Source organism: Eschrichtius robustus, chromosome 8 (genome assembly GCF_028021215.1).
Source record: "Eschrichtius robustus isolate mEscRob2 chromosome 8, mEscRob2.pri, whole genome shotgun sequence".
NCBI lineage: Eukaryota > Metazoa > Chordata > Mammalia > Artiodactyla > Eschrichtiidae > Eschrichtius > Eschrichtius robustus.
The window spans coordinates 73979982-73993858 of NC_090831.1; the positions used below are offsets into that span (position 1 = coordinate 73979982).

The 13877-nt window shown below is 33.5% G+C and overlaps 1 protein-coding gene across 7 annotated transcripts in view; it reads right to left on the reverse strand.

Annotated features, from left to right (window-relative positions):
* The window catches only part of AKAP9 (A-kinase anchoring protein 9), a 148999-nt gene that overhangs the window by 103869 nt on the left and 31253 nt on the right, over positions 1-13877 (reverse strand). For 6 of the 7 annotated variants that reach the window (XM_068550691.1, XM_068550693.1, XM_068550690.1 and 3 more), the window contains exons 4-8: positions 9788-9841; positions 9250-9420; positions 8310-8465; positions 7468-7665; positions 240-2618 (exon numbers count right to left, since the gene is read on the reverse strand). In XM_068550691.1, coding sequence (XP_068406792.1) covers positions 240-2618; positions 7468-7665; positions 8310-8465; positions 9250-9420; positions 9788-9841 — 2958 coding nt within the window. The remainder of the gene's footprint in view (positions 1-239; positions 2619-7467; positions 7666-8309; positions 8466-9249; positions 9421-9787; positions 9842-13877) is intronic. The other variant, XM_068550692.1, reaches the window with a different exon arrangement.

The window sequence follows — 13877 nt, forward strand, 5'->3', positions numbered from 1 at the left end:
CTAAAAGAGCAGCAACAACATTTAAGGCAACAATGCTTAAGAATAAAAAGATAAAAGAAATGGGGGACAAAATGAAAAAAAAAAAAAAAAGATAAAAGAAATGATAAATGATAGGCTTAAGTGAGAATTACATTACAGGGTTTACTATCATTCTCTTGTAAGGTTAATTTATGTTTTATGAAGATGAAAACTTTTAGTATGAAATGTACGCTGTAGCATATACATGTAAGTAAACATACCTGTTCTGATTTAAGTACACTGAGCTCCTGCTGAAGTTTATCATTTTCACCTGGTTCAGTTGTCCCAAGTGATGATTCATTTGTCACTGATGGCAAGTGATCAAAAAACCATTCTTGCTTGTTTTCTTTTCCAAGAGTCATATTTTCAAAAGGAATTTTATTTAACTCCATTATTTTTGATTCTTCACCAAAATCTTTACTTATTTTAGGAACAGACCCTCCAGAATCCCTGCTTGTCAAAACTCCATCTTTTAAAGAGCTTAAATGGACAGCACACACATTTACATCTTCTGTCCTATTATGGTTAATTATGATTTCTAGCTCTCTACATCTCAATAAAACTTGCTCTTTTTCTTGCTTTAAAGATTTAACTTCTTCCCTTAGAAAACTAATCTCGCTATGTTTCTGTTTTAATTGTTCAGAAAGATCAGACAGTCTCTCTGACAGTTCTAATTTTTCTCGCTCGGTTACCTCAAGCTTTTCCATAAGTTCTGTTGTATCTTTCTCAACAACCTCACCAATTTCCAATGGTTCTGCTGTAAAAGTTTTGTCATCATCAAAGACTGAACTTTTTATTTTCACTATAGTTGGGTTTATTCTTTGCAAACGATGAAGCTCTTCACTAAGTGCTTTAAGCTTACTTTTATATTCAACTTCTTGTTTATTTTTACTGTCTTCTAAATCGGTTTTTACCTTGAGAAGGCAAGCATAATCCTCCCGTAACTCTTGATAATTAACTTCAAAATTTTTTTCAGCAAATGAAAAAGTGTTCCTTTGCTTTTCAATCTCTTCAGTTAGCTGAATACATTGTTTTTTGAGGTTCTCATTTTCCTCTGTAAGTATTTCTATTTCTTTTTGCCAGCTACAGTCTTTGGATTTGGACTTAATGGAGTCTATGAAAATTAATCTTTCTTCTTGGTTAACAGGAGTATATATTTTCAACATGTCTTCAAGGGCCTTCTTTTCATCTTTAAGAATGCTATTCTCTGCTTCAAGTTGTGCAAATTTTTCTTGAAGGTCATCCTCTTTTTCCTTCATTTGTTTCTCCAATAATTCAGTTTTAAGTTGTAATTCTTGAACTTCTTGTTCAAGTGTACCCTTTTCCTTTTCTTCTTGTCTGAGTATTTCAATTTCTTTTCGAAGTTCATTGATTTGAAGGGTCATTTCTTCTGATTTTGAATTCACAAGGGATTGCTGTAAATCTTTCAGCTTTGAAATTTCCAAAATTAACTGGTTCTGCTTAGTTATCAAATTGTCTTTTTCAAACTGCATGGTTTCTATCTTCTGGCTCATTTCATTCTGTAAGCCATCTATCTGCTGTTTATAGTGAATGCCCAAGTTATCTTTAAGCTTTTCAATATTTATTCGATGTTCAATTTCCAAATCTTCCTTCAGCTTGGAAAGTTCTTCTTCATGACTAAACAGGAGCTGTGTCCTCAGCCTCTCTAGCTCAGCTTCTTGTGATTCAGCCATTCTGTCTAATACAGCATTTTTTTCTCTTTCTAACATTTCAAGCTTTATCTTATAATGTGTAACTTCTGCTTCATGTTTTAATTCTAGTTCCTTCCTGGATTCAGATGCAGAAATAATCTCCGCTTTCAAATCTTTCACTGTACTAAGGGACTTGTGAGCTTCACTGAGTTTACTTTCTTGTTCAGCTATAGTCTGTCTAGCCCTCTGAATTTGGTCCCTTGAAAAGCTCAATTCTTCAAAAAGGTCTTCAAGCTGTCTCTGTAGAACACACTTTTCTCCTGAAATTACTCCTAGTTCTTCCTTCAGTTTTTCCTTTTGAGAGTTAGTATCTTGCAATTTTATATTCAGTTCATTTATTGCCATATTCATTAAATTTATTTGATCTTCATTAACTGTAATATTTGGACATGATCTTAAAGCATTCTCCATTTCTCCCTTATGTCGTGTTTTAAGTTCATTTATCTGTGACATGTGTTGTTTTATTAATTCTTGTTTCATCTGTACTATCTGCTGCCCATACATCTCATCCAGCTCTGCCCGGAGTTGTTCTAACTTTCTTTGTGTTTCTTGTTCCATTCTTTGTAGAATATCAGTTTCAAATTGACTATCTTTATGATTTTTCTTCTGAAGTTCTTCAACTGTCCCCATTAATTGTTTTATTTCCTCAGAACACTGTCTTTCCTTTTGCTTGGAATTAGTCAGCTCTAATTTCATATTTTTTATCTCTTGGTTCTTCTGTACAAACTGTTCTTGTAATTCTTCCAGTAATTTATCAGCAGTTGTGACTTTATCCTGTAGCTCAAGAGTTTTTTTTTCTTCTTCTATTATTTTTGTATTTAATTCTTCAATGACTGCTTCCTTTTCCTGTATTTCTTTATTTGAGCTTTCTACTTTTTTATCCTGTTCCTTTATAAAGAAAAAATGAAAATATAAAAATGGCATTTTTAGTTCCTGGTTACTTATACCCCTTAACCCCATTACCAAAAGACTGACAGAAGACTGCTTTTTACATTATCCTACAAAAAGTAGCTGCTGAGCCTGCCCCTTAATTTTTCTTACGTCAATGAGACACAGGACTTGTGTAGTCAACACTACCTATGAGCAGTGTTGGCCTTCTTGGTGGGAAGAAATTTTTCTTACATTGCTATGACTAAATTTTTTAGTTGAAAACTTCAGTGGGATTAAAATGTGTCTAAACCATTAAACGTTCTTCTTTCTTATTAACTGATTAACATTCTATGTGTTTAGTATTTGCAATAGCTAGAGCACTACATGCTCCTTACAGTTCCAGAAGATAGTCCTAAAAATAAATCAGAGTTCCTCCCATATAGTATTTTAGTGACCTGAAGGTTTGGTGGGCAAGTGTTATGAAAAGAGTAAAACAACAAACACAGGTTCCTGTATGTGAGCCTTAACTTCACTCCTGGGGCTAAATGAATTAAAAGTTCAGGGATATGCCATGCTTAAGTGGTTGAATCGCAAGTGATATGCAAGACAATTATACCATTTATGGCATATCAATCTGATTCTAGATTTTTGGTGTGAACAGAAATTTGAAAGCAAGACAGATTTTTTTTCTCCCCCCAGTTCTGATTTGGGACTCTATTTTGGAACTGTGGATAAATCAAAACCCAGAACATATGCCAAGGTATGTCCCTATGTCCCTAATCATTCGCAGAAGTGTTAGAGCATAAGGGAGTCGAGTAGAAGCCCTGGAGACAAAGTTTTGTCTCTGTTACTTAGTTGCCTGAGTAGTTAAGGGCTGTAGTCCCAAGGACCAAAAAAAAAGTAAAATCCACAGAACGGAACAGAATATATGTAAAGTAATTAAAATCACCTTCAGGAGACAAAAGTCCAAGGCCAAGAGGACTTAAAGGCACCTCAAATGAATGTATTAACATACCTAAAAAAAAGAATGACAGGGCCTAGGAGAAAAGAAAGCCTCAGAGAGAAATATTGGCAGTGCCCATTTAAGTACAGTTCAGAAAAGAGAATCAAGGTACCATGAGACTTTGAGAATTCTAATCCCTCTGGGAAGACCATACCAAATGTAGAAAGCAAGGTAGGGGTCTATTGTAAACAGAATTAAGAATTTCAGTCCAAAGGCATGACCATTCCTACTGTGAGACGGATATATGAGGTTAACACAGCCTAATGCCACTGAACATTTGATTCCTCTAACATCCCTTGATCTCATGCTCACTTGAGCAAAATCCTATCAGCTTTCGTCTTGGTATCATATATCCCATCAATGTCACCATAAATTACTAGCAAGTACTAAGCCTTCAGACTTTAATTTCTGGACTAAAATATGACATTTAAATCAGGTTAATCTCTTTACATCTTGGTGTTTTCACGTGTAAAATAAAGATGATATTATTTTCTCTATCTCACAGAATATGCTTGAATCTAAAATAAAATAAATATATTAAGGTATTAATTCTCACTGTGAGACATACACACATAATATATTTATATACTATAAGAAAATCTGTAAGGCATTTGGAGTCTCTAAGAAAGTAAAGTCAGTTCACGGCAGTCAACTTCAGTTAAACTGTTAAGTAATTAGTCTTGAAAATGTTAATGTTGTTATAAAATCTGTAATATTTATTTATATATCCTGGTTTTTCATGGGGGGAACCCTCATAAAATAAAAAGTATCGATTCAAAACTGTCCAACACCTGATATTACTGCAAACAACAATTCTTCATTCTATTATTAAATAGTACAAATTCATGGTTCACTTTTCTTAGTACCATTTATTCCAAAGTACATGGTTTTAAACCACTTATATGGTGTTGCAAAAAAAAGATAGCTCTGTGGTTAAGGATACAATCTCTCTATTTTTTGGAAACAGACCTGAGAGAGTAAGGAATAATATAGTTCCTGCCTGTGACGACTGTACCATGGGAAGTTCAGAGGATTAGGAAAGTAAGAATGAACCTGGAACAGTTAATGCAGTTGCCTCAGAAACCAAGACAGTTCCAACTATCATCCTAATGCCCTATTCCCTCAGTTGCTTTAATGGAACTACTACTCAGGGATTCATTCAAAGAGAAAAAAAGGAAAAAATATGTATGTAATGAAAAAGGGACTGATAACAAAAGTATTCCTGCTAACATTCAAATAAACAAAGGTTATTCCCCCCACGAAAGTGAATTACTTGAATTTTAAATAATCTCAAATTATACTGCCTACTGAATACAATGTAATAAGTACAAAAAAACCCGAGTGCCCAGGCTCTTCTAGGCCTAGACTGACTTTCTACTCTTACCTCCTGGAAAGACTCATTTCCAAAGACTACTGTTTTCTTATTAAACTATTTTTTGATGCCTATATACACTTCTAACATGTTTCAGCCTGGGTCTTTATGCATACTTCACCCTCTCTAAAATGTCCTCCCTATCTCATCTGTTCAGATTCATAATTTATTCACTTATTTACCAAATTAGTATTAAGTAGCTGCTATGTGCCATATATTACACCAATTAGGGAGAAAACAAAGTACAATTAAAAGGGGATTGTTCCAATATACAGACTTACCTCAAATATCACCTTCCAGCTAAAGCCTACCCTGAATCACTTCCCTTATGAAGACCTACTAAGAATTTTCAAAACACTTTTTAACCATACTTAGCCTTGTTTTGTGGTGTCTTGCGTACATGCCTACTAAACCATGAGTTCCAGTGAAGAAAAAAAGCACATTTAAACATCACTATCTCTTGCAAGAGCATGATGCAAAACAAGTGTTCTGTAAACATCTACAAAATGATTTTTAAATTACCTTGGTTGTAAAGCATGTCCATTTCATAATTTCAGTATCTTAATATTGTATATTTCCTATTTTCCTTAGAGACAGTCTCTGGAATCATACTACCTAGATTTGAAATCTGGCTCTACCAATTTATTACCTGTGTATCTGGGCAATTTACTTCATCTTGCTTTGCCTTGATGTCCTCATCTGTAAAATGGGGGTGATAATGGTATCTCTAACTCATAAGGTTGGTGTGATGATTCAATGAGTTAGTATGTGTATGATGCTTTGAATATTGCCTGGTAGCAAGTAAATAAAAATAAATGCTACCTAATACTTTTATTATTATCCAAACGATAGTCTTGTTTTGACAATTTCTCAACATCTTGCAGAAGAACCTCCTAAGTTTATAAAAAGTACTGTACTGTATGTGTATAGTCTGCCCTCATTATTCAAAGATTTCATATCTGTGAATTTGCTTACTTGCTTAAATTTATATATAACCCTGAAATCAATACTCACAGTCATTTGCAAAAGTGCACAGAGTGGTAAAAAATTTGAGTTGCTGGGACTTTCCTGGTGGCACAGTGGTTAAGAATCCACCTGCCAATGCAGGGGACACAGCTTCAAGCCCTGGTCCAGAAGACCCCACGTGCCGCAGAACAACTAAGCCCGTGCGCCGTAACTACTGAGCCTGTGCTCTAGAGCCTGCAAGCCACAACTACTGGAGCCCACGCGCCTAGAGCCCACGCTCCACAGCAAGAGAAGCCACCGCAATGAGAAGCCCGCACACCACAACAAAGAGTAGCCCCTGCTCGCCACAACTAGAGAAAGCCCATGAGCAGCAACGAAGACCCAAAGCAGCCAAAAATAAATTTAAAAAATTGAGTTGCATGGCACGCATGATTCCAACTGGCATCAAGCAAGGTGAGCACACTGCTGTTTTGTTTAAGTTCTCATATGGAGAGGACAAGGATGGAGACCATGAGAATGGAGATGGTAGGGGGTAGCAGAGCGTACTGCAAGAAATTCTGGCTCTGGGTCAGTCCAATAGGGTTGGAATCCCGATTCTGGCAACTACTCGGGTGGAAGGCACCCTTAGGCAAGTCAGTTAACACTTCTAACCCTCATTTCTCTTTTGAAAATTAAACAAAGTATAATCTACCAGGATGTTTTCTTAGGATTTAATATTATAATCTATATGATATGCACAACACTGTAAATCAAATATACTTCAATAAAATTAAAAAATAAAATATAGTGGAAAGAGCAAAAAAAAACCTATATGATATGTATGTGTGTGTGCATGTATGTATGTGTATATATATCCCCTGGGAGCACTGAATATAAGTGTTCCAAGCAACTTTATAACACATAACTACCATGAATAAAGAGAATCTGTATTTTTTTCTAATTAAAATCCATGAAACTTCATTTTGCCATAAAAATATTTTCAGAATTTCATAACCATGGCTAAAATGAGTAGAAACATCTCTAGATGTAAAACAAAAAAAGGATAGAAGTTCTGGTTATAAATGTAGATTCTCCAGAGAACTCAATTTAACAAAGGCCGATCACTTTCAAAGAACTCAGTAATGAGTATTATCCTCCCCCCACCAAATATTTATTTATTTATTTAGGCTGCGCCAAGTCTTAGTTGCGGCACTCGAGATCTTCGTTGCGGCATGTTTAGCTGCGGCATGTGGGCTCTCAGTTGCGGCATGCATGCGGGACCTAGATCGAACGTGGGCCGCCTGCATTGGGAGCGTGGATTCTTACCCACTGGACCACCAGGGAAGTCCCAATGAGTATAATCTTAAAACCTATTACTGGAAGACTCCCAATTGCTTTTGAAATAAATTATCTTACATGCTTAAAGAACTTTTCTTAATTATGAAACTTTCTGATTCATGTGTGTAACAAAAAGATAAACACTAGGATAAAAAACTTTAAAGTTAATTGTAAAGCTGCTGCACATTGGTTGACTTCCTTAAACATACCATTTCATATGCTCTAATTTTCTCTTGCAAGAAACTAATTTGCATTTTGAAGTCTTCTTTCTTTTTGTGATAATCTTCTAACAGATGGTCTTGTTCTTCCAGCTGTTGCTGATGAGTGAGGATCTGTTGTTTGGCTTGTAGTAAATCTGCAGCTGTGCTACTATGAGTGCTGTTTCTCAGAGTTTCACTAGCCTGTAACTTGAAAATAGAAAGAAACCCCAAAGTATTAAATTCTTAAGTGAGTACACTAAGGAACAGACATCCTTTGGGGGGTGTTACTCGGCTCATAGTTGCTCTCTGGGTACTGTACTGGATTCACAGGCTTGAGACCCCAGCAAACATGCTGCCATAGTTGATCAGATGAGTATGAGTACATTACCTAAGCTGATAAATTCCTCCCTTATCTAAAATTATTTTCTGTTACTCGTCAACAGAAACCTTAATTAACACAATCAGATTCCTATGGCTCTAATTAAAGGTAAGTGGAATATATTCGGTCTCGTTACCATTTCAGAACCTAACTAAAATAAAATCATACCAGGGTTGACAAAGGTTGGATGTAACTACAGGTTAATTTCTGCAAAAATCCATCTTATCGGACTTATAAGATTTTAAAATACAGATGAGGAAGAAGTACAAAGAAAATAATAGCACAAAACCACTCAAGAAGTATGAATTAAATTCCTGGTTAACATAACAAGTATTTACTAGTTTTTTCAAAATAATACATAATAAGCAAATGGCTTTTAAATAAATATTTATTTGCCCTGGAAAATATAAGAAAAATTTTAAAAATTCATTCCTAAAAATTTAATAAATTTTGTTCTATTAGTAATACTTACATGCTGGAATTGAATCTGTAATTTTTGACTCTGTTCTGTCAACTCTAAAAATTCTCTCATTGTCTCATCCTTTTCTCTTCTCGCTTGTTGTAAATTAGCAGTGAGTTGGGTTATGATGCCATCTCTCTGTTTAATGGCAGCTTCAAATTCTTGCAACTAAAAAACATCAGTGAAAATTAAACGTGCTATATTTAATTTTTTTTAACAAAATTAAATATTAGTACAGCTAACTTCTTCAAAAATATGATATTCAAAATGCATTGGCAGAATTATCACAATTTGTAAGCATATTTGAAAGCTATTATCTTGTGGGAATTAGTTTTACTTCCAAATCAACTTTTAAAAAACCATCTGAACTAGGGAACAAAATACATTAGATTTGACTTATCCATATATCTACTTCTAGAAGGACAAGTGTCTTTATATTTAGGGATGCTCCAATGTTTGTAGGCATTACCATCATAGGCATGTTTAAGCCTTGTTTCTAAAGAAGATGAAACTGAAATATATTCTGTCATCCTCATCAATGTCTTATTTCACCTTGTTTTCATAACTGACTGCCACAAACAACAGATGTTATTTTAACCACAAGAAGTTACTTACAAAGATTGGCTGACATTTTTAATGAGTTTAAGTCAATATTGACTGATGTGGTATGCAACATAATTTTCTCTCAGGCTGCTTACAAAAACATCTATCCCTACTGAAGTGATGTCAGTCTAGCTATCTCATAAAGTTAAAAAAAAGATCTCATTATATTAGCCTTGTTAATGGACTAGTTTTAAGCGATGTTGTTTATGATATGTATAAGGACAAATATTATGAGGTGACTTTAAGTTACCATTTAAAAAACCCATCTTTAAAGAATGTACCTATACTAGCATTCAAATTTCCTATTTTTGTTTTGTAACAAACCAAGAGCCACATAAGGTAAACACACCTGCTTCAGTCCTTCAGTCCCACAGGTGGCCCTCATTTCTTCTAGTTCTCTGTTTAGCTCTTCAATCTCATGTTGTTTCCCAGCCAATTCATTTTCCATCATCTCTAGGTGGGTCTGATTGTACTGTGCTCCATGTTCAGAATAAGAATCATCAACGCCAAATTCTTCTTCCTAAACCAATCCAGATCTTTAATAATTCAGTACTAGCAACATTCCCTCAGGAAAAGGGATTCAAAATCTGAATCCTACAGCAAAGTCTAATCTAAAACTTCACTCATCACCTGGGAGTTTACTGGCATGACAACCTACTTTGTTGCTAATGTGATATATATATACCTCGAGCAAAAACAAGATAGCTGCAAATTCTGTTACAATTGAGTTTTATAACAAAAGGTGGATAATTTTGTTTTGTTACACTTTAAAAGCATTTAGAAATCACACACTGAAAGAAGTACATGCAGGAAAAAGCTTTGTTAGTAACCAAATGGTTTTAAATAGAATAAAACATTAGTACAATGAGTAGTTTTAAATACTGTACCCTTAATAAATTTGTAGGCTTTCCTGTTCTCGCCACAAAACTGCAACCATTTACCTGTATAAAAACAATTTCCTGAAATATTATGGTTTTAGAATTTTATTTAAAGCTAACAATTATATTTGTGCTAACTGTATTCATGCTTTTTTTATGCCTAAGGAAAATGCCTCATTGGCAAAAACAGATACAGTGATTAAATTTAAACACCTAAAAGACATTATGACCATTTCAAATGCCAAAGAATTCCTCATACATTTGAGTGCTTACAATGCAAAAGACACTGTGCTATACATTTTCATTTAAGTGAATTAAGGTTCTGACTAAGTGCAGTTTCTCTTTTGTCTTCAGAAGAATAACTATTAACCTCTAGTTCCAAGATCCTCCTCTACAAAACACTGCCTTAAAATCATTTAAATAATTGTTTTTTGATTAAGCCCTATTCATTTTTAAAGTAAAACTGTTTACTGATGTACATCTACTGAAGGTTGGCAAGCAGGTGAAGAAGTAGGAGGAGATGTCAAGAGCTGAGGAAAACTCCCCCAAGAACCTTCCCCTGAGGGTACTATGATAGCCATGCCAACCCTGACAGATGTGGAGATTTTCCAGAATACAGGTGTCTCTATCATAGACATTTTGTGGTAGGACGCAGGAGGTTGGCAGAATATGTCTCTGGGGTTGACCTGGTGGGAGGTTAATTTCAGATCAATTAATCTACTCAATAATACCTTCCTTCCCCCTAACAGCAAACAAGTGAACTTCATTCCTGTTTACATTTAATTTCTCACAATTCTATGTTAACAGAATCCAAGATAATGAAGTTTTTACTGTTCAATTACATAGAACAGAATATCTTAGAATCAGGATTAGGTTGATATGGATCACAACACTTTAAAAAGTGAAGATCCTAATTAAGATTTCTTTCCAGAGTTTGATTCCTTCTTTTTTTCCCAAGGATAATTTCAAAAAACAAAGCTTAAAGTTAAAAAAAAATTTCACCTTTATGGCAACACATTACTAGAATTTGTGAAAACTATCAGAACACAGCAATACTAACTCTATTAAGATTATTAATAAAGTCACTTGCAATAACTTTCAAATTAAATTCTAAATTTCAATTAGCTTTTCTTGATTTTGAAATGAAGCACTTTGATAAACATCTACTAAACTTTTCCTTTAGGGTAACAGTATAATGAAATGGATTTTATGAATATTTTCAAATATCATATTAAGCAAAGGATATTCCTTTAAGTGGTGATGATATCACTTACATAAATTAGTTATCTATTTATAATAATTGAATCTAACACATTAAATAGCCAACATTCAGCTTAACTTTTCTCTAAATTGAGCACATTTTACACTTGAGCAAGTCATATGTATTGGCTTCTTAAAATACTACATGACTGTTTTCAAAACTTAATTATATTATAATAAATATTAAAATCTTGTCAATATTAATAGTTCTTAAAAATTTAATATCATGTAAATAGGTAATAAGAGATTACACACCAGAACTAAACTATATTTCAAAGTTAGAAAAGAAACACTCAACAGAATATTAGGATCATTAATAGTTAGCAATAAATGATATTTTTTAATCTAGATAATTGCTTCACTGATACCTAACAGGTAGAGCATTTATCTCATCTTCTTACACTAGCGTTTTAACACAATACTTGGTAAACCATAATATGAAGGCACATTAACAGCTTGAAACATGAAGATTAGATGAACAGACCCCTCCAACTGAAGAAAGCTTAACTTTTCTTAATGTCGTTCTTTACTGTGGCAGTTTTCAAAGTTATTTAACCTTTAGGCTATACTAATAGAGTCTTTTTGAATTCATAATTTACTCAATCTGTGTAGACAACTTGAAGATTTGGGAAAGTACAAATAAGGTACATTCTAAATTTTAAAATGTTCTGTAGAGTAAGTATCATCTCCTAAAAATACTGCTATTCAGAAAGAATCAGAGGAAAGATGACTCTTATTTTATAATCATAAAATGTTCTTCACACAGAAACTTTTCCTTTCAGTGGACATCAGTTCAAAAACACAGAAGAACAACTCACTCTTTATTTATGATTAACACTTTATCCTTATTATACTTAATTTGGCAGTATGTACAAAAATATTAATAATGGATGTTTTAATAAAAAGATAAGAAGAATCTAATAGTTCATAAAAATTATAGGAGTTCACTGTGCCTAGCTGACTCCTGGAATTAGAGCCAAGAAACTAATGAGGTTAAGATCATTCATTCAAAGTCAAAGTTAAGTATCAAGCACCATGTTGTACACCTTCAATATATAAGCTGAGACAGGGAGGGAGAAAATGAAAATAAGGTGAAGTTAAAAAAAAGAAAGAAAGAAACCCAAGTCAAAGTTGAAAAGCTAAGTTTACGTTACTTAATGGCTGGTTATAGGCTATGTCTCCAACTGCAGCCAGTCACTTCATAAATGTCGTGAGTCCTTTAAGTGACTTGTTAAGAAGTTCTGAATAATCAGTTGAAGTCCATAAAAAGACTGTATGCCCTACTATCATTTCATCTTTCTATACATAGCAAAGCATATTTATTTACTTGTCTTATCCCTGTATGTTGCCTGTAGCATTTCCAACTTTCCCCAAATAACCCTGCTCTAAGGGTATCGATAAAAATATTTTATGTAAATATGGTATTCTAGATATGAAATGTCCCTTCACCAAGAACTGAAAAGATTATGTATAATTTAAATTAATTCATAAGAAGGGTATTTTTTATTTAGTCTGATTTCTCTAGTATACATAATTGGATATATTTTTATACAGAACAGATCTTAGGGAGATCACAGGATAAAATTATCTGACTAATCCTTTCTAGACCTGAATCCATTTTTTAATCCAAGGGATATACTAGCCACAGAAGTCAAGAACATTAAGCACATACCATATCTATCAAAATAAAATTTCTAAACTAATTGCTAATTAAACATGGAATCAGAATCTGAAATCCTTCTGAGAATAAATTGTTAAAAGAATTCACATCATTCATTTGTTTCATATAAACTTAGTGTGAAGAAAAGCATACATCTAGTGAAGCACAGTAAAAAAAAAAACACAAGCTTTGCTGATTGTTTTTTATATATCAAACATCATACTAAAATTACCAAATAACCCTCAAAACTACCCTGTGATATAGATATTATTTCCCCCATTTTACAGGTAAGGAAACTGTATTTCAGAGTTTAAGTGATGTGTCCAAATTCATCCTGCTCAGAGGCAAAGAAGCTGAAATTTGAAAATAGGACTTTCTGGCTCCAAAGCCCCTTCTCTTTTACATCACCTTATTTCCCTATGGACCAGAAAAATGACAGTGATATTTAGACAAAATACAAGATAATTATGTGTCTTATGATTAACACCATGTAATTTTGAAATTTTAAGAATATTCAAATGCAAACCAGAGCAGCCAAGACTGTCATACTTCACAAATCTGTTATTTGTAGTGAAGTTATATGTGTTGCCTAGAAAGGAATTTCATTTTAGAGGTCCCTTAAGAGTTCTAATATGAAGAGTATTACAGTGTGAGATTTACTCCTTGTTTTATTTTTTATTTTTATTGAAATATAGTTGATTTACCATGTTGTGTATTCTTTGGTTTATAAATTTGACCTACTGAAGATTTTTCTGCCTCCTAAGACTGTGAATATGGTTTAGAAGTCCTCTGAAATTCTAGCTCAGTCAAACCAGTCCAATGTCATTAAATCAAGTAGCTAAAGACCCAAAACCAGTCCAGAGTATCATGGATTGAAGCAGTACCCATTTTAGCAATCTTGATGAGACATCATCAAATATTTCATAGACTATCAATTCTATACTATTTTCTATACACATAGTAAAATATGTAAATTTCTCAAAGTATAATCCACTATGAATCTAGGCCCAAAATGGATAATACAAGGAATATGATTCAAATCTGGTCAAATCTGTCAAAGATTGTTCATAATTATCTTTCAACATAACCTTCTAAATCACTAATTTTTTCAACTTATACATCAGCTAATCAATTGAGTTTTTGTGACCAGTGTTAGAAAGAAAAAGTATCAGACGACTG